We start from the raw sequence: 26723 nt of genomic DNA, 5'->3' as shown, positions 1-26723 counted from the left end.
CGTCCGTCCGTCGGCCCTCTATACATGTGTTTGTCTGACTGTTTGCCAGCCCATCCAGATTTCTTGAGTGTGTGCCGCTTCTCCGTTGGTTTTTGGTTGTTTGATCCGATCAGCCTTATTTGTGTGGTTGAGTTGTGTTATGGTGAATGCGCAGCCGCCACCAACACTAACACCGCCACACATTTCTTTCTACCTTTTACCCTGTGTGTCGATATTGCAGCTTGTTCTTCCTACTGCTCTTCTCCTTAGGGCTGGCCGGCTATACGATGTTCTCGAACCGACAGAATACCAAATATATTGTGAGCATTGCGTGAGTTATGCCATCAGTAAGAGATTTGTTTTTAAAGAGTGAAGGTGGAAAAATTCAAAACTAAACCAAACATACCCAACAAAATCTCAGAAAACGCTACTTAAAAACTACTTCTAAAGAAACCACAAAAAATGGATTAGTAATTTTTTTTGTTAACTTTTTTTCAACACAATACCAAGCTGAAGAAAAAATTTCATTTGCAAAGAAAAGTGAAATTGTGAAACATTAGATTTGGAGTGCGTCAAAATGTTGGTGAAGTATTTTTGGACTGTGCTCCTCATGCCTTTAATAAGCGGCTTTAATTTTGGCTTTTCTCCGAAAAGCCTAATGACAAAGTCCCATCGCAGTGAGCAGCTGCAAATTGATCCAGATGGTTATTTTGATATAATCGAAAAACCAGAACAATTTATGGAAGTTGATACGCAGATTGTAAGTTTGAAGGGAGAAAGGAAGGATGAAAAAATCAAGCTCTCCTTACATTTGGATCATTCATTATTTTGTAGGCCCCCAATACCAAGGGCAATACCGCTGGCAAATCGCCAGCCCATGTGCAGCATTTATTGGAGCTGGCAAAGGCTGAAGCCGATAGGGAGTCGCTGACATCATCGAAAAAAGGACGTAAAAAACCCTTGAGTCATATGCCCGCTTTCCTCTACAATGGCGAAAAGGGCAAAATACAATCGAATGCCAAGAATATTGAGCATGATACCAATCACAATTTCTTCTATGAGCGCAATGTCATCACAGAGCCCAGTGTGCCGCCAGAGAAATTGTTGTCGGACAAAAAGGATAAAGGCGATGATTCTCAAGGCATACCCAAGGAGAAGCTGCGGCAATTATCTCTAAAAAGGTAAGAAATTGTCTTTGTTGAAGAAGACATAAACCAAAAAAAAAACTATGCAGGTGTTTTGGATATGGAGCTAATTCGAAAACACAACGAACAAACAAAGAATTTTCTATAGCTATGAAATTGGTTGAGAGTTAACAATTGAACCAGAAAAAGTTGTGAAACAGCAGGTGTCCGTTTTTGAAATGGGATATATTCTCATTTCTAATATTCAAAAAAATCGCATAAAAATGAAGAGAAGAGAATAAGAGAGCAGAGGTATGAAAAAGATTATAAAATAGAAAATAAGCAGAGGTTTTCAAAAGTATAGGCAATATAACTCTGAACCCACCAACATGGTTTGGGGGCTATTCCAATTTTGCCATCGAATTTGTTTTGTTCAATTACGATTTTATAGCCTTTACCGTGTTTCCGGCTAGCCGTCTGTTGTTTTCCTGGAAATTGTTGTAAAGCTGGAACTTTAGTTGAACCATGTGCCGATTGTGGTACACATAAGTCCGATTTGTGGTAGAGTCTTCTGATAGAAATATTTGGCTATTTTGATCATAAGGACACAAAGGGACTTTTCTCCCGCCTTCAGTCAAAATTGCTTTGGTGAGTTCTTTATGGCCTTCTTTCATATGCGACAATTTTTGCAAACATTTATCTTCGATATATCCAAATCTGAACCGATGTGGATCGGATAGAATCTATTAGGAGAAATCACCGCAGTACCTTGGGATTCTCGAAGCTCCTGGGACTTCGGCCCCAGTCAGATTAGTGGTGAGATTTAAAAAGCATCGTGTGGTGCTTTAATCGCAACTTGGTAGCTTGAGCTATAGAGTGGAAGGAGTTTTTGTTGGTTCTCTCCTGCTTAGCCTATTTTTACATGCATATGGTTAGCTATTTGATATAGAGAAGGCAATAGTAGCTCCATATAACATCGGGAAGGGTTCATTTTCGGGAGAAGTAAAAATTTTAACATTAAAATTTTGTTATAACTGGTGGATTGCCTATAGCCAGAAAGGGAATCAGAGTGTCAGTTATAGTTACTACGCACAGTGGGATAAACCATAAAAAAAACAAGTAAAAAATATTCCATTTGAGAACGGATTGAAGTAACTCTAATGAAATGCCAAGAGCTGAGGTGTTATCGAAGCCATCAGCGAAATTTCAAGATCCAGGGTGGTCCGGGCGGTCACCTCAATATTTCGAAAACTTGTACGAGCTATGGTACGATTTCCAAAATTCTTTTTTTGCTGGATAGTGCTTGCAATATCCCTAAAAAAAGTGTCAAAATGAAAATTGTGCAAAAAATGCCTTCGTAAAACGCCAAATACAGGATCGGTCAAAATTACACAAAACAAAAATTTAAAGTCGGTTTTCTCCGACACCATCAAACAAACAGACTTTTTTGAAGTGATATATGAGCACTATCCAGCAAACATAAAAGAACTTTGGAAACCGGTCCACAAATGAAGATTTGGCAGTCCGAAAATTTTTTTGGAATGCTGAGGTGGCTCTGGCAAGATGCGCACGGACCACCTCGGGTCTTTAAATGGTCATGCACATGGTATAGAGAACACCTCAGCTCTAACCATTTCTAATTTCAGAGAGTTTTTTCTATCTGTTCTCAAATGACATATTTTTACTAGTTTTTTCGGTTCTGTCCCACTGTGCATGGCTCTGTAACTTAATGATTCAAACGGCGCACTGTGGAATAGAATCGAAAAAACCAGTTAAACTTGTATAGATTAACTAGTTAGAGCTGAGGTGATAACGAGATTATGTGGAAAATTTGTTGGCCTAAAATTTAAGGCCTCGGCATTTCGACAACTTGTTCGGGATGTAAAAAAATGGATTTTTTGGTAAAAAAAAGTATGTTTATAGTTTCTATTGCAAAAATTTGCTGATCTGTTTTTGTTAAATTTCAACAATATATGTCCACACTATATTGATTTTGGTAAAAATAGGATCAGAGTTAGTTACAGCCCAGGTTATAGGATCAGAGTTAGTTATATCCCATATATATGTATCGCCCGATTTGCACTAAAATCGCCGTAGTAGCAACAATTTTCAACCGATCTGCACAAAATTTGGTACGGATAGCTTTGTTACTGATTTTAAAATATCTGCAAAATAACATTAAAATCGGTGCAGATTTAGATATAGCTTCCATATATTGTATATCTGTCGCCAGATTTGTACTTAAATGGCCGTAGTAGCAACAATTTTCAACCGATCTGCACAAAATTTGGCACGGATTTAGAACCGATTCATTAAAATCGTTTCAGATTTAGATATTGATCCCATATATATGTATCGCCCAATACAATTTTCAAACGATCTGCATAAAAAATGGGCATAGATTGTTTTGTTACTGATTTTAACATACGTGCAAAATTTCATCAAAATCGGTTCAGATTTAATATAACTCCCATATATATGTAAGGCCCGATTTGCACTTAAATCATCGTACGAGCCACAATTTCCAACCGATCTGCACAAAAGTTGGCTCGAACTGTTTTGTTACTGATCCTAACATATATGCAAGATTTTGTCAAAATCGGTTCAGATTTAGATAAAGCTCCCATATACATGTATCTCTGGATTTGCACTTAAATAGCCGTAGTAACTACAATTTTCAATCAATCTGCACAAAATTAATCGTTTTGTTACTGATCTTAACATACTCACAAGATTTCATCAATATCGGTTCAGATTTTGATATAGCTCCCATGTATATGTATCGCCCGATTTACACTTCTAAGGCTGTAATACCACAAAATTTGAAATGGATTGTTTTGTTACTGATCTTATCATATCTGCGAGATTTCATCAAATCGGTTCAAATTTGGATGTAGCACCCATACATATTTATCGCCGGATTTGCACTAACATCGACGTAGTAAAAACAATTTTCAAACGATATGTTTGAAACTCGGTTCATATTTAGATATAGCTCTCATATACATATATATTTATATATTGCCCGTAGGGTAGGTCTAGGGTATTATATAGTCGGCTCCGCCCGACCTTATTGGTTTTTGTGTAGGTTGGTCTGGAAAGAAACATAGGCTATATAATTTTTTATATCGGAAGGGAGCGGGGTAAGGGGGATGTTACCCCAAAAGTACTACCCAAATATAAAAGTGGACGATCGGGACAATATGGGATTCAAATGAAAGGTATTTAAGATTAGAGCACGAATTTCATAATAAATGTTGGGTTCAAGTATCGGGGGGCCACCCCAGCCCCAAAAACCCCTTAAAATAGGTTTATTTGACGATCATGACAATATGGGACTCAAATGAAAGTTGTTCGGGAGTAGATTAGGAATATGGTCAGGATGTAGGAATAGGCTTTATAAATTATTCATAATGGAAGGGGGCGGACCCTCCACCGTTACCCCAAAACACCACCCAAAATCAAAAGTGGACCGATAAGGACAATATGGGTATCAAATGAATAGTATGCGGGAGTAGATAACGTATCTGTCATACAAATTCATGTCGAAGTATAGGGCATATTAGCCAATCACGGATATTGGGACTCGGTTTGCTTGTTCCGTATAGACTGAAAACCGGCAGAACCAATTTTCTTGAAATTTTCGCATATTAGGTAGGTTGGTCTGGAAGGAAACATAGGCTATATAATTTTTCTATATTGGAAGTGGGACGGACCCTCCCCCTTATGCCAAAAAGCACAACCCAAAATCAAAAGTGGACTGATCGGGACAATATAGGTATCAAATGAAAGGTATTAGAGAGTAGAATACGAATTTGGTATAAAGATTTGAGTCTACGTACCCATCGGGCCGATCCAACCCCAAAACTCCCTCAAACAGACATATTGGACGTTCATTTCAAATGGGCTCAAATGAAAGGTATTCGGGAGTAGATTTCGAATCTGGTATACAAAATCAGATAGATTTTTCACAAACGCCATTGGACCCATTATGACTATATGATACTTGGCTGAACCGATTTTCTTTAAATTTTCATAGATTGTGAACGTTTGTCTGGAAGGAAACATAGACTAAATAATTTTTAGATATCGAGTGGAGGCAGTGCGACACCTCTTTGGGGAAATTTTTTCAAATGACCATGCATGGCATTGTACCTCGCAAAAGTCATCAACATTGAGAGGGGATAAACACCGCTTTGTCCGATGTTCTGGCTTTCAGCTTTCAGCGTCATAGGTAACAATGCCACGAATTCGATATCCGCGTTCAGGGCGAAGTGTGCCCACCATAAAGAGATATTAGAGAGTTAAAGAAGGCGCAGCGGAGCGGGCCCGATTCGGCTAGTATAATTATAAAATGTCACTTGAACAGGTTTGAAAAGAATTCATATTTTAATCATTTTGTTTTGCTTTCTTAAAAATTGCAGGTTTATTCATAATATTATTTTTTTTCTTAGAAATATTAAAAAAAAGGGCTACACAAACCAATAACAATCACCAAATTAAAATGATAGCAATGTACTTGTCACTCTTAACCCGGAAAATTCCTCAACTAAATCTTGATCCCAACTAAAGTTTTATATGTTGTTAATCTCTTAATGCTTACTCATAATCGGTCATAACTACCTTCTTATGGGAAGTCTTTAAACTTAAAAACCACTTAAATTTTAAAACGTTTCCCTTGGTCAACCTAAAAAAAGAGCAAAGCTGTTATTTATCGCCGTCTCTCTTGTTTAGCAGGATGAACGCGTGCTATTGTAAAATATCAAGGGCCATCATCAACAAACTACCTGAGTCCTCCATCACCATCGTCATCAGCAACACTATTGTCTCACTCTCAAGTGTTTTATGATACCATTTTAAGTACCCTCTTCAGTTTTGTGCGACGGTGATGTTTTTGCAACATCCCCTTATCCATGTCCTTTTGCTACCTTCATCACAAGTGCTATACTTATGTGTGATTTCAATTCAATTCCTTTTGGGTTTTACCCAAACACAGTCATGGCTAGCTCAACTCAACACTCATTATGAATTGTATTCGGTATAATTTTGTGCGAAATTTCCCTGGAAAATCCCAGGGAGTTGTCAATTAAGCTTAATCCTTACCTGTAGACAGGGTTTTGTACTCCAGCTCGCTCTCTCTCTACCTGTATTTCTTCTTATGCCAAATATGTTTACAATTTTAAAAATATATCCTTGTCATATTTAATTTTAAGTGTCATGTCATACAATGTGTCCTTTATCTCACACTCACGCATTTGTGTACATAATTTGTTGTTGCCATTCTTGTTGCAGGCGCTTGTTTAAACAACTGAAGGGCAAGAAAGTGAAAGCCGGCGGGGTAGGCCACAATAAGAAACATCGTAAACGTCATGGAAATGTACAAAAGCAACAGCATCGCTTTTTAACGCAAAAACTCAAGGAAAATGAGATGCATGCAAAGGAACTTAAAGAAATTGAAAGGTAAATATAAGTAAAAGCAAATTTGGAAAAAAGGACGATATGATAGGACAACGGAATACGGATGGACTGTAGAAATAATCAAAAATAAGTTGAGCTTATAAGCCATATGGGTTTTTCCCAATGGGTCAAAAAATCATTATATCACTGGATTTCATACCGTGCTCCAAATAGATTGCTCCAATTATCCATTATCCTAGCAAAGATTTTGCCAAACTGGTGCACATTTTCCATAAGATATTATTTCGAATTATACACCAATCATTGCGATATTTCATATGGAGTTCTCTTATTAGTTGCAATCAAATATTAAACAAACATCCCCAAAATTTTTCTGTTATGGCTGACACCATACATGTTGGCTCGAACAGAAGCCCGTTCGCACTCGGTTGTAATACCATGCAACTTGTGCAACACACATTTCCGCATTAGTTTTTGTTCGCCTGGACAGAGAAGCTCTTTATAGCCAAACCTAAATTTAGTAGCATTTGCATTTGCATAATTTAAACTCCTCTTTAACACTGTACTAAATTTGGCCTATATACTTCTCTTTCAGGGCATAGAAACTCGTATCCGTTAAACGGCGATTCGGAGCACGGGATGATCTCAGAAATGCAATGCAACACCATGACTTGAACTAGATTAGAAATAAGATTTAAATTAAGACGTTAAGCTATTAATAATTTTACGAAATGTACAGAATTTGAAAATAAAAATAAATATTTATTGCTTTTTTATAGCCCACAGCCAAATTAAAAATTGCTTTTTTATTTCCCTTCCAAATGTCTGTAGTCCTAAAATTGCCAGAATGCATCATCCATATCTGCTGCCAGATCATAGCTCCTTGCAGAATGATGTACATCGCTCCAAGAGGGCTGTCACAGCGAAAAAGGAACGTATTTGGGATTATGGGGTAATACCCTATGAAATCGATCACATCTTCAGTGGCGCCCACAAGGCACTTTTTAAGCAGGCTATGCGTCATTGGGAAAATTTCACTTGCATAAAATTTGTGGAGCGAGATCCCAAGGTGCATCCCAACTATATATATTTCACCATCAAAAATTGTGGGTAAGTTGTTAATCTTCCAAGTTGATAATAGCGGCAGCTAACATACCTTTTAAACCTCCCTTAGATGCTGCTCTTTTGTGGGAAAACGCGGTAATGGTCGTCAAGCTATTTCTATTGGCCGTAATTGTGAGAAATTTGGCATTGTGGTCCATGAGTTGGGCCACGTAGTGGGTTTCTGGCATGAGCACACCCGCACCGATCGCGACAATCACATCATCATCAACAAGGCCAATATAATGAAGGGTCAGGAATATAATTTCGATGTTCTCTCTCCCGAAGATGTGGACTCTTTGGGGCTGCCCTATGATTACAACTCCATAATGCATTATGCACGAAATACTTTTTCCAAAAGTGTTTACCTTGATACCATACAACCGATAGGGGTGCGTGAGAATGAAAAAATTGACATAGGCCAAAGGGTGCGTTTGAGTAAAGGTGATATAGCCCAGGCCAATCTGCTCTACAAATGTGCCACTTGTGGTCGAACCTTTCAGCAAAATACTGGACAAATTATAGCTCCCCATTATGACTATAAGGGAACCGAGACGAATGCCAATGAATGGGATGTGGAGGGCAGCGGCAATGGTGTATATGATGAGGAGGATTATGAATCGGATTTCGACAAGTCTTTGGAAGCATGTGAATGGCGTATTACAGCGACAAATGGTGAAAGGATTATATTACAGCTCCATCAAGTGGTAAGTAGATATACATACGCAATCTTATGAAGTTAGTTAGGCTAGGTTAAGATATAGTGGTAGTCCGATATGTGATAACAGGCCCATAGTTCACATGAAATCAGTAAGGAAGGACAAAAGTCGGGCGGTGCCGACTGTATAATACCCTACAACTACCCTATAAGTACAATGTGGGAGCTATATCCAATTCTGAACCAATTTTTAAGGAACTCGGCGGATGGGTTATTAGACAATCCATATCAAATTTCGAGCAAATATGTTCAAACTGCAATAACTACGGTTGACAAATGACAACATTAATGCAAATTACCCAAAATCTAACGAACATATATATGGGAGCTATATCTAAATCTGAACCGATTGCGAGTCAACTTCTCAGATATTGTAGTAGTAGTCGATGAAACCGCTGTGAAAATTTTTGGCAAGATTGGTCCGTAAATGCGCTTGCTGCGATTCTAAAAGTGAAAATCGGGCGATATACATATATGACAGCTATATCTAAATCTAGACCGATTTCCATGAAATTCTCCAGTAATGCCGAGAGTCAATGATCGGAGATGCAAATGGAAAAGGAAAGCCAAAGATAGCAACACACCAACCACTATAGGACGCGTTTCGTCTTTGGTTAGAAGACTTTTATTTGGTATCACTTTCAATTTTGGTATCACTTTCAACAACTGTGCTAAGTATGATTCAAATCGGATCATAATCTGGTATAGCTGTCATATTAACCGATCTTGGATCTTGACTTTTTGAGCCAATAGAGGGCGCCATTCTCATCCGATGCATTAGGTGTTTTGTTATGATATGGTACAGATCGGATCATATTTGAATAAACCCACTTAAAATCTTGAGCTAATAAAAGCAAAATTTTGGATCAGTAAATTGCATTTCTCTCTAAATCTCTAAATCTGTCAAATTTTGGATATAGTTGCCATAGTGAATAATTTCCCGATTAGATTTCTTGAGCTCATTAAAGAGGTGTATTTTTTCAAAGAAAACTTTTTTAGCACCTAATGCTAGCAATTCTTATTGAACTATAGGTAACCCATGGCGACATGTTGTAATGACTTCCAGTTTTTCCTTCAGTTTTAGAAGTCGTTCCACCAACTTCACATATACGACTCATAGTGCAAGGTACATAATATTCAGATAAGCCAGTATATTGTATATATGCGCCTAATATTTTTTCGGTCTAATTCACAAAATCTAATGAAGCCTTAAGATATGTTTATTTGACAGTTCTTTAAGGGAAATACATCAAGTTTTGTGTATACCGGTGTTTATTTTTAATTTTGTTTAAAAATATATGAAAAAAATTTCCTTTTGCAAATAAATCAGCATTTGATTTTCATTCAAATTTCCCATAAATTTAAGTCAATTTTTTTTATAAACAAACACTTTTTATACTTATCCAATTCGTTTCTCTCCTTCCCTTTTTTAGAACTTACTATCATCCACTGACTGTTCCGAGGATTATATTGAAGTACGCGATGGTTATTGGCATAAATCACCGGTTATACAGCGACTGTGTGGCAATCACACATCTGTGACCATAAAAAGTGATTCCAGTCGAATGCTCATAAGTTATGTCAATCGACATGGCGGTGGCAGTAAAGGATACCGCGGTTTCACAGCCGACTTTGAAGGTAAGGCGATTTCCCTTCTCACAATTATTAATAGAGCGACAGAAAAAAGAATTAATTGCTAAGTTATAAATATAATACGAGTAAAGTCGGTTATAATCGAAATTACGCTAACCTACACAACATAGAGAATAATATGAAATTTTGTGACAATTAAATCTTGACGATTTCCTCAAATTAAATCGTCATAGCTTTGTTTTTGGCAATCAAAATAAACGTATTTCATCTCTAAAGCTTCAGAAACAGTTTTTAGGTTCTCAGGCCATATTTTTTCTAGGCCCCTTATATAAACCTTATTTGTATTCTACACCCAAATATTTCTATTACAACGAATAGTCATTTTGCCAGTTTCAAAAATTCGGGCAATATATAAATATACATGTATATGAGAACTATATCTAAATCTGAACCGACTATTAAACAGATCGTTTGAACATTTTTGTTACTACGGCATTTTAAGTGCAAATCGAGCGATACACATATATGGGAGCTATATCTAAATCTGAACCGATTTTGATGAAATTTTGCATGCCCAATTTTGTGCAGATCGGTTGAAAATTGTAGCTACTAAGGCCATTTAAGTGCAAATCGGGCGATATATATATAAGGGAGCTATATCTAAATCTTTATCAAAATCAATAGCGTTCGTCCTTGGACCAAAAAAGTGATATGTACAAAATTTCGTGATGATTGGACAACAAAAACGACCTGCTCTTGATTACAAGAATACATGGACTCACAGACGGACGGACAGACGGACATGGATAAATCGAAACAGAAAGTGATTCTGAATCGATCGGTATACTTATGAATGGGTCTAGCTCTTCTCCTTCTTAGCGTTGCAAACAAATGCAACCACGAATGCAAAAACAACCACAGTGGTGGTGTAGGGTATAGCTATATAATTTGTGAATCTGGGACCATTCGTCAAAGATAAAGGTTACATAAAGGTCCTTCACAAAAGATTAGCCTGAAAGCTCCAAATCTTTTTAGAGTTTTACTCTGCTGAAAAAATACATTATCATAATTAAGCATTTGCAACCCCAAAGATTGCTTAGTACGGCGTATTTTAACCATCGCTTGAGTCATATTTTTAAAAAATTTTCGTGAATCATGCTTTCTAACATCTGTTTACTTTCATTACAGAAATACATTAATTTAACGTAGGGTGACCAATAAACCAGCGTTTTGTTAAAACCGGTTTTCGAACTATTCAAAAACGACCTTTTTAAAAAACAGTTTAAGTTTTTGAGATTTTTAAGAAACTGATTTTTTTAAACTAGTGTTTATACCCACCACCGAAAGATGGGAGTATATTCATTTTGTCATTCCGTTTGCAACACATCGAAATATCCATTTCCAACCCTATAAAGTATATATATTCTGGATCAGCGTAAAAATCTAAGACGATCAATCCATGCCCGTCCGTCTGTCTGTTGAAATCACGCTACAGTCTTTAAAAATACAAATATTGAGCTGAAACTTTGCACAGATTCTTTCTCTGTCCATAAGCAAGTTAAGTGCGAAGATGGGCTATATCGGACTATATCTTGATACAGCCCCCATATAGACCAATCCGCCGATTTGGGGTCTTAGGCCCATAAAAGCCACATTTATTATCCGATTTTGCTGGGATTTGGGACAGTGAGTTCTGTTAGGCCAGTCGACATCCCACTTCAATTAGCCCCAAATCGGTACAGATTTGGACATATAGACCGATCTCTCGATTTTAAGTTTTTGGCCCATGAAAGGCGCTATGACGCTGAACGCCTAGGTTCGATTCCTGGCGAGACCATCAGAAATAATTTTCAGCGGTGGATTTCCCCTCCTAATGCTGGCAACATTTGTGAGGTACTATGCCATGTAAAATTTCTCTCCAAAGAGGTGTCGCACTGCGGCACGCCTTTCGGACTCGGCTATAAAAAGGAGGTCCCTTATCATTGAGCTTAAACTTGAATCGGACTGCACTCATTGATATGTGAGAAGTTTGCCTCCGTTCCTTAGTGGAATGTTCATGGGCAAAATTTGCATTTGAGTTATAGTAGGCCTCTCGACATTTGGATATAGCTGCCATATAGACCGATCTCTCGATTTAAGGTATTGTCCCCATAAAAGGCACATCGGACTGTAAATCGGTAGAGCTCCATAACAGCTCTTATTCACTTGACAAATGTGATCCATGATGGAGGGTATATAAGATTCGGCCTGCCCGAACTAGCACGCTCTTGTTTTATAATGCGTGCGAACTGTCGAATTCAGTACTAGGTTAAAGACAGAACTTCAATAAAGACACTTTAAGACTTTAACTCTAAAAGCCAAGGAATTACTATCGAAACACAAATTTTCAATAAAATATAAATAAAAGTTATCACAAATTGTTTAGAAATAAATCATAGGTAAGAAACCGGTAATCTTTTGCAAGAAACCGATTTATCATAAATTCGAAAAATGAAAATTAAAACCAGTAAGCAATGGCAAAAGTCGGGCGGTGCCAACTGTATTATACCCTACACCTACCCTTTAAGTACAATATGGTAGCTATATCCAATTCTGAACCAATTTTGATGGACTTCGGCGAGCAAATATGTTCAAACTGTAATAACTACGGTTGACAAATGACAACATTATTGCAAATTGCCCAAAATCTGACGAACATATATATAGGACCTATATCTAATTCTGAGCCGATTTCGAGCAAACTTCTCAGATAATGTGGTAGACGTCGAGGAAAGCGTTGTGCAAAATTTTGGCAAGATTGGTCAAACAATGCGCTTGTAGTAGCTCTTGGGGTGACAATCTGGCGATACACATATATGACAGCTAAAGGGTGATTTTTTTGAGGTTAGGATTTTCATGCATTAGTATTTGACAGATCACGTGGGATTTCAGACATGGTGTCAAAGAGAAAGATGCTCAGTATGCTTTGACATTTCATCATGAATAGACTTACTAACGAGCAACGCTTGCAAATCATTGAATTTTATTACCAAAATCACTGTTCGGTTCGAAATGTGTTCATTCACCGTAACGTTGCGTCCAACAGCATCTTTGAAAAAATACGGTCCAATGATTCCACCAGCGTACAAACCACACCAAACAGTGCATTTTTCGGGATGCATGGGCAGTTCTTGAACGGCTTCTGGTTGCTCTTCACTCCAAATGCGGCAATTTTGCTTATTTACGTAGCCATTCAACCAGAAATGAGCCTCATCGCTGAACAAAATTTGTCAAAATTTGAACACATTTCGAACCGAACACTGATTTTGGTAATAAAATTCAATGATTTGCAAGCGTTGCTCGTTAGTAAGTCTATTCATGATGAAATGTCAAAGCATACTGAGCATCTTTCTCTTTGACACCATGTCTGAAATCCCACGTGATCTGTCAAATACTAATGCATGAAAATCCTAACCTCAAAAAAATCACCCTTTATATCTAAATCTGAGCCGATTTCTATGAAATTCACCAGTAATGTAGAGAGTACTAAGAAAATCCTTGCTGCAAAATTTCGAAAGAATCCGTTTAAAAATGAGCACTTTCTTCCAATATTTCTCAAAATCCGACGAACATATATATGGGAGCTATACCTAAATCTGAACCGATTTGGAGCAAACTTCTCAGATACTGTGGCAGTCGTCAAGGAAAGCGTTTTGCAAAATTTTCGCAAGATGGATCAATAAATGCGCTTGCTGCGACTCCAGAAATTAAAATCGGGGGATATATATATGAGAGTTATAAATAAATCTAATCCGATTTCCATAAAATTCTCTAGTAATGTCGAGAGTCAAGAGAAAATCATTCCGGCCAAATTTTGAGAGAATCGTTTAACAAATGACCATTTTATTGCATTATTACTGAAAATCGGATGAAAATATGTATGGGAGCTGTATCCAAATCTAAACCGATTTCGATGAAATTCACTCATAATGTCGGGAGTTGTATCAAAATCCTTCCTGACAAATTTCGAGAGAATCGGTTTATAAATGACTATTTTATTGTAGTATTACTGTAAATCGGACGAACATTTATGTGGGAGCTATATCCAAATCTGAACTGATTTTTTCCAATTTCAATAGGTTTCGTCTCTAGGCCGAAAAACATGCCTGTACAAAATTTTAACCCGATCGGATGAAAACTGTAATTTGTACACAAATTAACATGGACAGACGGACGGACAGACAGACAGACAGACATAGCTTAATCAATCAGACAGTGAGTCTGAGCCGATCGGTATACTTATCAATGGGTCTATCTCTCTTCCTTTTGGGTATTACAAACAAATTCACAAAGTTATAATACCCTGTACCACAGTAGTTGTGTAGGGTATAAAAAACGATAAGTAATTCGGCCCAAAAGACCGAAAACCCGGTTTCAAAAAACGAACTGATCACCCTAATAGAACGACATATTTCAACTAATTCAATACCCAATTCCTGGCTTATCCACAAACTTTGTGTGAGTATTTTTTTTTACCCTTTGGACGTTCCTTATGACATCGGTAAATTATAACGCCCGGTCTTTGTGGTGTAGGGTACACAAATTATAAATTATATTGGCAAGGGTTGCTCCCACATATAGGCCTATTTAGAAAATGGCTTTATTCAACACCACCTAGAAATGTCTATGGAGCAGGTGGCTTTTATTGGCCCAAGGGAGGGAAAGAAAAATGTCTATGCAAGGTGACACTTTTGTTTGTCATTTAAACGCATTCAAATTGGTAAATAGAAAAGCTCCCACCTGAAGTAACGGGGATATTAAGGTCTTTTTAACTGTTATAGTCTTCTATTCCTATTGCCAATGCAGGGTTGGAGGTCTCACCCAAAGCGCAACTGTTAATAATGCCATTTTGACACTTCTTTATTGCTATTACCCCCAAAACTCGTCCGTTTCGGGTGTAAATATCTCTCTGCGGTATTTCAAATCTGTGTGAGCTAGTCTCGACTATTAAGCAGAAATGAAATGAAATGGAATAAAATAATTATGATTTATTCCTGCGGTTGTATTTATTTCGTTGGAAACTTCATGAAGTTTGAATTTATGGCTTTCATTATTGCAGTAGTGTTGAAATTCATTATGTTTTCACCGATAAAGAGTTTAATGGGAATTTAAATGCCTTGATGAATGAGAGAATCATAAACAAAAATTTTGGAAATTTAAAACTAATGAAATCACTTTTGGTAGAGTTTATTTTTTTTTTTATATGATTCGATAATGAAAGAGGATGACAAAGTGAAATTAGAGATAAATAATAGAAATTATATGTATAATACGAAACAAGTCCATTTGTTAAGTTCTTTGAAGGGTTTCTCTTCATTGAAAGATAATATGATGCCTGCGTGCGCTTTCTTTTTTCGGTCTTAAAATCTTATTGAGTTTTCATTGCAGGATTCTGTCCGGCCATTCTATTCAAGGAATATCATAGCTAAAAACATTTAATAGACAGTAAAAGTGTGTTGTTGCTAGAAACATTTGACTGGCTTTCCGTATCGCGTTATCAATTTCGACCAAGAAATATGATCAGCGACGATGTCAAATGGATCATGGTGCTTTAGATCTCAACTAGAGTAGGTTTTAAGGCACGCATCTGAATTTGAACAGGGCTCCATAAGAAGACTTGATTCACAAGCGCAATAGAAAACAAATGAAATCGTACTTCCCTTATTCAAATACTACTTATACTATACTACTATACCTACCAAGTAATACGCCTAACTATATGTTGCATATCGAAACGGGGCTACCAAGTATATTTTTGGAGACCCTCAGGCTGCACTTTAATTATATTAGCAAGGTACTCGTAATGCCTAGTGATAGTTTACCCCGACTGCTGGCTGAGGAGACCATAGATACCGGGGTTTACTGGACAGAGAGCTGATTAGATTTAGGTGCTGAACTAAGCATTGACTTTGATTTTAGTCTTCGAGGTCGGGATCTAGTGTTAAGGCACGATAGTACTTTATGCGACCTTACGGGACGCGAAAAGGTCTTGAATGAGAACAGGGCTCTGGCCTTCCAATACTACGACCCTTACCTACATATTATACTTTCGAGATAGCAACTCCCAGAAATTTATAAGTTTAATTTTTCGAGCCAGAGGTGGTCTGCTTAACCTCAATTCCAGAGCCCTTAGGAATGATACAAACGGTAATTGCTCTATTTGTAACCTAAAACCACTTCTCATTTTATAGGGGTATGCCCATTTTACGATACAAGAGAAGACGATGTTTTGGAAAAAGCTCATTGACTCTAAATAAGTTCTACACAATTTTAAATGGAGATAATTATGCACCCCTCGAGAATTATCTAGTTAATTCCTTGAATTACCGAAAGTTAATTCTAAATGAATTTAATCAATAAAAAAATTATAATAATAATAAAAGTAAAACAAAACCTGAAGCAAAGCAAATCAGAAACAGTGCCAACTTAAAAAATAAAAAAAAATTAATGATAATTTATCACTCTAATTTTTTTTTTGTATGCCAGTCGGACACATAACATAGATGTTATGTCAAATTAGATCGAATTAAATAAAATCTTTTCTAATCTAAAAATCTAATTTAATCTATAATCATCTTTTTTGATCTATTAAGGCTTTAGAAGCCACAATTTCAGTCCAATCTCTACAAAATTTTTCACGAGATGTTTTATTTGGCATCCCAATACGTGTGATAAATATCACCAAAGTCGGCCCAGATTTAGATATATCTTTTATCCGATATGGCTCTTGCAGTCTGTAGTAGCGACCATTTAAGTCCTATGGAAAAAAATCGTACAAGGTTCTATTCAGTTTTTCAATAGGTATGCAAAATTAAAGTCTGACTAGATTTCAACATGGGTTTCATGTATTGAAAGTAGTATGTATTTAGATTCGATGGTGTAGAATATTATATAGTCAGCTCCGCCCGACTTTTGCTTTTCCTTAGTAGTTTGCTATGTTATTCTTTGAATAGAAAGCATATAACAATGGTCTAAAGCCGGACAATATTCTGACACTAAATCTCAATAAGATAATAGGAACTTAAGCAAGATATCCCATGAATTTTAGTGAAGATAACTGATAGATAGACAGACGGTTATGGCTGGACATTTACACTTTCTGGGGTCTCATAAACATTTTTGAGTTTTTTACACATTGAAATTATTAAAATTACAAAAACAAGTAAAAAGGCGTTAAGTTCGGCCGGGCCGAACTTCTGATACCCACCACCTCGGGTATATATGTAACCACATTTCGTCAAAATCCGGTGAAAAATGTGTACTTTATGTCCCAAAGCAGCTATATCGAAATATGTACCGATTTGGACCAAATACTAATAAGTACAAGTCATTGTTTAATTATGTATAACAACAAAATATTGGTCTTTTAAGTAGCTATATCTAAAAATGAACCTATCTGAACCATATACGACACGGATGACGAAAAACCTAACATAAGTCACTGTGTCAAATTTCAGGGAAATCGGAACCTATCTGAACCATATACGACACGGATGTCGAAAACCTAACATAAGTCACTGTGTCAAATTTCAGGGAAATCGGATTATAAATGCGCCTTTTATGGGGCCAAGACTTTAAATCGAGATATCGGTCTATATGACAGCTATATTCAAATCTGGACCGATTCGAGCCAAGTTTTAGAAAATTGGCGAAGAGCCTAACACAACTTACTGTCCCAAAATTCGGCGACATCGGACAATAAATGCGTCTTTTATGGGCCCAAGACCTTAAATCGAGAGATTGGTCTATATGGTAGTTATATCCAAATCTGAACCGATCTGAGTCAAATTGAAGAAGAATGTCAAAGGGCCTAACACAACTCACTGTCTCAAAATTCGGCGACATCGGACAATAAATGCTTTTTTTATGGGCCCAAGACCTTAAATCGAGAGATTGGTCTATATGGTAGCTATATCCAAATCTGAATCGATTTAAGTCAAATTGAAGAAGAATATCAAAGGGCCTAACACAACTCACTGTCCCAAATTTCGGCGACATCGGACAATAAATGCGTCTTTTATGGGCCTAAAACCTTAAATGGAGAGATTGGTCTATGTGGCAGCTTTATGTAAATCATGATCGATCTAGGCCAAATTACAAAAATATGTCGAGGGGCTTAACGTAACTCACTGTCCCAAAATTCGGCGACATCGGACAATAAATGCTTTTTTTATGGGCCAAGACCTTAAATCGAGAGATTGGTTTATATGGTAGCTATATCCAAATCTGGACCCATCTGAGCCAAATTGCAGAAAGATGTCAAGGGGTCTAACGCAACTCACTGTCCCAAATTTCAGCAAAATCGGATAATAAATGTGGCTTTTATGGGCTATGACCCTAAATCGACGGATCGGTCTATATGGCAGCTATATCCAAATCTGGACCGATCTGGGCCAAATTAAAGAAAAATGTCAAGATATAGTCCGATATAGCCCATCTTCGAACTTAACCTGCTTATGGACAAAAAAAAACAAGTAAAAGCGTGCTAAGTTCGGCCGAGCCGAATCTTATATACCCTCCACCATTGATCGCATTTGTCGAGTTCTTTTCCCGGCATCTCTTCTTAGGCAAAAAAAGGATATAAGAAAAGATTTGCTCTGCTATTAGAGCGATATTAAGATATGGTCCGGTTTGGACCACAATTAAGTTATATGTTGGAGACCTGTGTAAATTGTCAGCCAATTCGAATAAGAATTGCGCCCTTTGTGGGCTCAAGAAGTAAAATAGAGAGATCGATTTATATGGGAGCTGTATCGGGCTATATACCGATTCAGACCATAATAAACACGTATGTTAATGGTCATGAGAGAATCCGTCGTACAGATTTTAGGCAAATCGGATAATAATTGCGACCTCTAGAGGCTCAAGAAGTCAAGATCCCAGATCGGTTTATATGGCAGCTATATCAAAACATTGACCGATTTAAACCATACTTGGCACAGTTATTGGGTATCATAACAAAACACGTCGTGCAAAATTTCATTCCAATCGGATAAGAATTGCGCACTATAGAATCTCAAGATGTCAAGACCCAAGATCGGTTTATATGGCAGCTATATCAGGTTATGAACCGATTTGAACCATACGTGGCACAGTTTTTGGATATAATAACGAAACACGTCGTGCAAAATTTCATTCCAATCGGATAAGAATTGCGCACTCTAGGATCTCAAGAAGTCAAGACCCAAGATCGGTTTATATGGCAGCTATATCAGGTTATGGACCGATTTGAACCATACTTGGCACAGTTGTTGGATGTCATAACAAAACACGTCGTGCAAAATTTCATCCCAATCGGATAAGAATTGCGCACTCTAGAGGCTCAAGAAGTCAAGACCCAAGATCGGTTTATATGGCAGCTATATCAAAACATGGACCGATATGGCCCATTTACAATACCAACCGACCTACACTAATAAGAAGTATTTGTGCAAAAATTCATGCGGCTAGCTTTACTCCTTCGGAAGTTAGCGTGCTTTCGACAGACAGACGGACGGACGGACAGACGGACGGACATGCCTAGATCGACATAAAATTTCACGACGATCAAGAATATATATACTTTATGGGGTCTCAGACGAATATTTGGAGTAGTTACAATCAGAATGACGAAATTAGTATACCCCCCATCTTATGGTGGAGGGTATAAAAAAGAATCTGTGCAAAATTTCATCTCCATATCTCTCTTTTTAAAGACTGTAGCGTGATTTCAACAGACATACGGAGTGACGGACATGGCTAGATCGTCTCTGATTTTTACGCTGATCAAGAATATATATGTACTTTATAGGGTCGGAAATGGATATTTCGATGTGTTGCAAACGGAATGACAAAATGAATATACCCCATCCTTCCGTGGTGGGTATAAAAAAGCTATAGGAGATACACCATACGAGCCATGATACGACTCTTTGGATTCATTTGGACTCCTTGGAGTTGCAGGCTTCAAAGGTCTTATATTGGTAAGTTGTATTTATCTCGAAGAAATAGCGGACGTACCTATTTGAAATGCATACAACACTAAGCAAGTTCGCGATTTTGTGCTACTAACTATCTCTTTTCCAGTGTATTGTTGTAGCAATGGATTTCTTGTCCACACACCTACAATTGCTTCCAGGTTATACACATATTTTTTTGTGCATCGTTTGGGAATTGTGTTGATGGCATTGAACGCTAAGTCGACGGTAACCTCTCACTGCTGCCTAAAAGACATGCACTCAAATTACGGTCTGGGCTTGCCTGTAAGGGCAAGGATAATTTTTATAATGATATGGATAATAAGGATAATTTTTTTCCTTCGCGTTGAGCTTAATGATTGAAAATTTCTGCAGGTCCTACAAGTGTGTGAAAGATAACACAATATTAGCTTGCTTATTTTGGAAGCACATATGCATATCGTTTAAGCTATGAAATAAAAATTTTAATTCGTACATAAAATCCATTTCGATGGCAAAATTTTGTCTAATTTATGATTATATTGTTTGCCTTTAGAAGCACTTTCGTAAACTTTGTTTTTACTTATATATTTTTTTAATAAAACAAACCATTTGACAAATTCCGCTGACGAAGCAAAAATAATTTAAACTTAAAAAAAATGTATCATATCTTTAAAACCACTCTCTTTTACTTTCAGTTGTGTGTGGAGGAGACATTAACCTCACCAGTGATCGACGCATTGATTCGCCAAACTACCCTTTAGAGTATTTTCCCGATAAGGAGTGCATTTGGCGCATCACTGTACCGGAAAATCATCAGGTGGCCCTAAAGTTCCAGTCATTCGAATTGGAGAATCATGACAATTGCATTTATGACTATGTGGAGATAAGGGATGGCAACAGCACCGATTCAGAGCTAATTGGCATATTCTGTGGCTACAAACTGCCACCGAACATCAAGTAAGTGCATACAAAGAACCAAAGAAAACTGCATATGAACAAGTGTGTCCTATAACAATGAATTTCGTATTTCCTTCCTTTATTCGAACAGAACGAACGGCAATCAAATGTATTTGAAATTTGTTTCGGATGGCTCTGTGCAAAAAGTTGGCTTCTCGGCCATATTCATGGAGGAAGTCGATGAATGCAAATTTGCCAATCATGGCTGTGAGCATGAATGCATCAATACATTGGGGAGCTATCAGTGTGGCTGTTATGCTGGCTATGAATTGCAAGCCGACGGCAGAAGCTGTGAGGGTAAGTGTGAAGCAGGATGGCGAGAATGGGTTCCGAGTAAACTTTAATTTTGTTTTCATTTCAGATGCTTGCGGCGGTATCATTGATGCCAGTGTGGGCAATGGCACCGTGACCTCACCCTCTTGGCCCGATGTTTATCCCATTTCGAAGGAGTGCGTGTGGGAGGTGGTGGCACCGCCCAATCATGCAGTATTTTTAAACTTCACCCATTTCGATTTGGAGGGCACTAAATTCCAATACACCGAATGCAATTACGATTATTTGGTCATTTACTCGAAATTACGAGACAACCGCCTGAAGAAGATTGGGGTATATTGTGGCCACGAATTGCCCCCTCTTATAAATTCGGAGCAAAACATATTGCGTTTGGAATTCTTTTCGGACAAATCGGTGCAACATTTGGGATTTGCAGCTAAATTTGAAATTGGTAAGTGATTGGCAACATTGTTATTTCAGTGTATAATTTAAAATGTAGTTAAAATTGAATCAGAAAACACAACTTCTGAGAATCTTATATGGCGAGATCGGCCTATATATGGAGAGTACTTGGCACAATTCTGAAAGGTACTAACCTTTTCTTTTAAATGTCATCTTTATGGAATGGAAACATATCTTCAACGCCCTCAAGAACTCAAATCACCAGATCTTCAAACTGGACCTATGTAAAGGGTGATTTTTTGAGGTTAGGATTTTCATGCATTAGTATTTGACAGATCACGTGGGATTTCAGACATGGTGTCAAAGAGAAAGATGCTCAGTATGCTTTGACATTTCATCATGAATAGACTTACTAACGAGCAACGCTTGCAAATCATTGAATTTTATTACCAAAATCAGTGTTCGGTTCGAAATGTGTTCATTCACCGTAACGTTGCGTCCAACAGCATCTTTGAAAAAATACGGTCCAATGATTCCACCAGCGTACAAACCACACCAAACAGTGCATTTTTCGGGATGCATGGGCAGTTCTTGAACGGCTTCTGGTTGCTCTTCACTCCAAATGCGGCAATTTTGCTTATTTACGTAGCCATTCAACCAGAAATGAGCCTCATAGCTGAACGGTGAATGAACACATTTCGAACCGAACACTGATTTTGGTAATAAAATTCAATGATTTGCAAGCGTTGCTCGTTAGTAAGTCTATTCATGATGAAATGTCAAAGCATACTGAGCATCTTTCTCTTTGACACCATGTCTGAAATCCCACGTGATCTGTCAAATACTAATGCATGAAAATCCTAACCTCAAAAAAATCACCCTTTATAAAGAATATCAAATTTGAATGTCATATTTAGTACAGTTGTAGAAGGGGAAATTTCACTGTAATCAAATGGGAAATACTTTAATCAAGAAGTCTATGGGGGATATATGTGAACTGATATACTCCATATTCAGCTCCTATATGAGAGGGTCTAAAGCAATTTTTTGCCCAACTTTACCAAGAAGTAAAATCGAGAAATCGATTGCATCGTCACTTAATACAGTCTATGCTCAAAATTTTGCATTTCTGCTTTTTTCTCTCAAAAAATGCAATGTCACTGATTTTATTTTTTTCTTTTTGGAACAGCTCCCATATATAACTTTCATCCGATTTGACCTATTAAGTCTGTAGAAGGCGCAATTTTGGTCCGATCTTTACCAATTTTTGGCACGAAGTGCATTTTGTGACGTCCCAATATGTGTGCAAAATTTCATCAGAATCGCTCCCATATAAATAACCTGATAAAGGTCCAATTTAAACTGATCCTACGATTAACGTTGTTCGGCTTTAATTTTTGTCTGGCTTGGTAGAAATTTGGTACGTTGAGTAAAATAATGTCCTTTATCTAAATCTATTTTTTTGAATCCATGGTGGTGGTTGCTCAAGATTCAAGATTGTTTGCCTACAGCTATATACCGGGCAAAGAACTTGACGAATGCAATCTATGGTGGAGGGTATATAAGATTCGGTTCGGTCGAACTTATCACAATTTTTTTTCGTTTTTTTTATACCCACCACCGAAGAATGGGGGTATATTTATATTGTAACTCCGTTTGCAACACATCGAAATATCCATTTCCGACCCTATAAAGTATATATATTCTTTATCAGCGTAAAAATCTAAGACGATCTAGCCATATCCGTCCGTCCGCCTGTTGAAATCGCGCTACAGTCTTTAAAAATAGAGATATTGAGCTGAAACTTTGTACAAATTCTTTTTTTTGTCCATTAGCAGGTTAAGTTCGAAGATGGACTACATCGGAACATATCTTGATATAGCCCGATCCGCCGATTAAGGGTCTTAGGCCCATAAAAGTCACATTTATTATTCGATTTTGCTGAAATTCGGGACAGTCAGTTGCGTTAGCCCCTTCGACATTCATCATCAATTTGGCCTAGATCGGTACAGATTTTGATATAGCTGCTATATAGACCCATCTCTCGATTTAAGGTTTTGGGCCCATAAAAGCCACATTTATTATCCGATTTTGCTGAAATTCGGGGCAGTGAGTTACGTTAAGCCCGTCGAAATACTTCTGTAATATGGCACAGATCGGCCCAGATTTGGATATAGCTGCCATATAGACCGATCTCTCGATTTAAGGTTTTGGTGCCATAAAGAGCGCATATATTATCCGATGTCGCCGAAAATTGTGACTGCGAGTTAAGTTAAGCCCTCAATAAACTTCTGCAATTTGGCCTTGATCGATCAAGATTTGCATATAGCTACCATATAGACCGATCTCTCGATTTACATTTTTGGGCCCATAAAAGGCGCATTTATTTTCCGATGTCACCAAAACTTGGGACAGTGAGTTGTGTTAGGCACTTGGACATTTTTCTGCAACTTGACCCAACTTGGTCTAGATTTGGATATAGCTGCCATATGGAACGATCTCTCGATTTAAGGTTTTGAACCCATAAAAGGCGCATTTATTGTCCGATGTCGCCAAAATTTGGGACAGTGAGTTAAATTAAGCCCCTCGATATATTTCTGCAATTGGGCCTAGATCGATCAAGATTTGGATATAGCTGCCATATAGACCGATCTCTCGATTTAAGGTTTTGGGTTCATAAAATTCGCATTTGTTGTCCGATTTCGCCGAAATTTGGAACAGTGAGTTAAGTTTAGCCCTCGACATATTTCTGCAATATGGTACAGATCGGTTCAAATTTGGATATAGCTGCCATATGGACCGATATCTCTATTTAAGGTTTTGAGGCCATAAAAAGCGCATTTATAATTCGATTTCGACCAAGTTTGAGACAGTGAGTTATGTTATGCTCTTCGACATTTTTCTGCAACCAAGCCCAAATCGGTCCAGATTTGGATATAGCTGACATATAGACCGATATCTCGATTTAAATTCTTGGCCCCATAAAATGTGCATTTATAATCCGATTTCACTGAAATTTGACACAGTGGCTTATGTTAGGCTTTGCGACATCCATTTCGTATGGTTCAGATCGGTCTATTTTAGTTATAGCTACTAAAAAGACCAATATTTTGTTATACACAATTGAACAATGACTTGTTCTTATTAATATTTGATCCAAATCGGAACATATTTCGATATAGCTGCTATGGGGCATTAGGTATGCATTTTTCATCGGATTTTAACGAAAGGTGTTTTACATATATATCTGAGGTGGTGGGTATCCGAAGTTCGGTCCTGCCTTAACGCCATATTAGTTGTTTTTCTAGATATTTTTTAAATGCAACTTTCGGTTTCGCTAAAATATAAATTTATCATAATTTTCGAAATGGAGACCTGATAACTTTGCCAACCAACTTTAATGGCCTGCCAGAAAGGCCTATGGAGAGCCTGGGCCTTAAATTCATGCACATCATCTCTAACCATTCTAAATATCAAAGAGCTATCTCTACCAGTTCTCAAATGGCAGATTTTGACTGGATTTTGAACGCGTAATGGGGCCTTCTTGGCTATGTTCGTCATTACAAAGATCAGACAACTTAAGAAAAAATTGGAGCCTTTAGATTCTTTTTTATGAAGGACCTCATAAAAGAGAACTTAAAGCCCTAAAACAGTTTGGGCCGTGATTGTTCCCACTCAAGCAATAAGGAAATAAAACTGCATACTTATGTCATTTCAAAATTAGCACGAAAAATTATCTAAATTATATGGTGAAATTATTTAAATTAAATTCTTCCTCTTTTCCAGATCGCGATGAGTGCAGCATTAACAACGGAGGTTGCCAACATCATTGCCGCAATACTTATGGTTCCTACATCTGCAGTTGTCGCAATGGCTATACGTTGCATGAGAATCAACACAACTGCACGGAAACCACCTGTAAATTTGAGATCACCAATCCCTACGGTGTGGTCTCCAGTCCCCATTACCCTGAAGAATATCCACGTAACATTTACTGTTATTGGCATTTTCATACCGTGTTGGGTCACAGAGTTCAGTTGACATTCCATGAATTTCAAATGGAAAATCATCAAGAATGCATTTATGACTCGGTGGGCATACACGATGGCAAGTCAGAGAATAGTTCCACGTTGGGTGTCTATTGTGGAGGCCGCGAACCCTATGCCGTGGTAGCTTCCTCCAATCATATGTTTATGGTTATGAAAACTGATGCAGGATTGCAGAGGAAGGGCTTCATAGCCACATATTCAACAGGTAAATATTTGTTTTACAATTTGGAATGTTTTTTTTTTATTATTTGTATTTCCAGAATGTGGCGGTTATTTGCGAGCCACTAATCGCACTCAGGTCTTCTATTCACATCCCCGTTTTGGCACTCACAACTACAAACGCAACATGTATTGTGTTTGGAGATTGCAAGCGGATCCTGAGAGCAGTGTCAAAATAAGATTTCTACAATTCGAAGTGGAATACTCGGATCGTTGTGACTATGATTCGGTGGATATTTCCGAAGAGCAGAGTTTCCAAAGAAATACCAATCATGGACGTTACTGTGGCAATCGGGTAAGTTTTGAATATTTCTTGAAATTCTAACATATTAAAGAAAAACTCATTTTTGTTTTGCAGAAACCTCCCATAATTATTTCCTATTCGGATACCCTACTTGTGCGTTTCCAATCGGATGACAGCACTTCACTTCGGGGATTCGCCCTCTCGTTTGTGGCAGTCGAACCCCCAGACGATGATGTGGCCGATGATTTTATGTCCGTCACACCCTTTCCTGGTTATATGAAATCAGTCTACTATGTCTCCGATTCTCATACAAATGATGATGGCCATGATGCTGACGAAGATGAACAGGATGACTTTCGAGGTGTACGCAATTTTACACCCTATCGAACACCCCAACAAAGGCTGCGTCTGTTTTGAAATTATTTCCATCATTTTCTCGTTGAAGGAAAATGTTTGCTTGAGATATTATCTTTCAAATGCCGACAGCTCTGCAAAGGAGTGAGTGTTCATTGTTTTGTTCATAATACGTTCGTAAAAAATCCTAAAATTTAATTTTACTAAATAGTTGTTGTTTATTATTATTTTGTATAATTAAAGTCCTGTGTAAATATTTGCCTGGTAAGATGTCTCCTACATGAAATGTTTAAAGTTCACAGATCCATAAATTCG

At 37.5% G+C, this 26723-nt stretch overlaps 1 protein-coding gene across 1 annotated transcript; it reads left to right on the top strand.

The window, feature by feature from the left end:
- The first annotated feature begins 637 nt into the window (after nucleotides 1–637).
- On the top strand, nucleotides 638–26662 carry LOC106083915 (dorsal-ventral patterning protein tolloid). Its single transcript, XM_013247233.2, has 12 exons — nucleotides 638–739; nucleotides 814–1160; nucleotides 6396–6563; nucleotides 7353–7631; nucleotides 7696–8329; nucleotides 9774–9978; nucleotides 20606–20867; nucleotides 20959–21164; nucleotides 21229–21591; nucleotides 25329–25796; nucleotides 25852–26105; nucleotides 26169–26662. Exons 1-12 carry the CDS (start codon nucleotides 638–640, stop codon nucleotides 26469–26471), a joined length of 3591 nt encoding a protein of 1196 aa, XP_013102687.2. The 3' UTR covers nucleotides 26472–26662.
- The last annotated feature ends 61 nt before the right edge of the window (nucleotides 26663–26723 follow it).

The sequence above is a fragment of the Stomoxys calcitrans genome, chromosome 2 (genome assembly GCF_963082655.1).
Source record: "Stomoxys calcitrans chromosome 2, idStoCalc2.1, whole genome shotgun sequence".
NCBI lineage: Eukaryota > Metazoa > Arthropoda > Insecta > Diptera > Muscidae > Stomoxys > Stomoxys calcitrans.
Note: the sequence above shows the minus strand (reverse complement) of the source record. Positions and strands in the feature narration are given on the sequence as shown.

Bases quoted from the DNA above. Each gene is read 5' to 3' on its own strand.
- LOC106083915 (XM_013247233.2), top strand. From the start codon at position 638: ATGACAAAGTCCCATCGCAGTGAGCAGCTGCAAATTGATCCAGATGGT. The intron at 7,632-7,695 runs GTAAGTTGTTAA...AACCTCCCTTAG, and splicing joins TTCACCATCAAAAATTGTGG to ATGCTGCTCTTTTGTGGGAA. The intron at 21,165-21,228 runs GTAAGTGTGAAG...TTTTCATTTCAG, and splicing joins CGACGGCAGAAGCTGTGAGG to ATGCTTGCGGCGGTATCATT.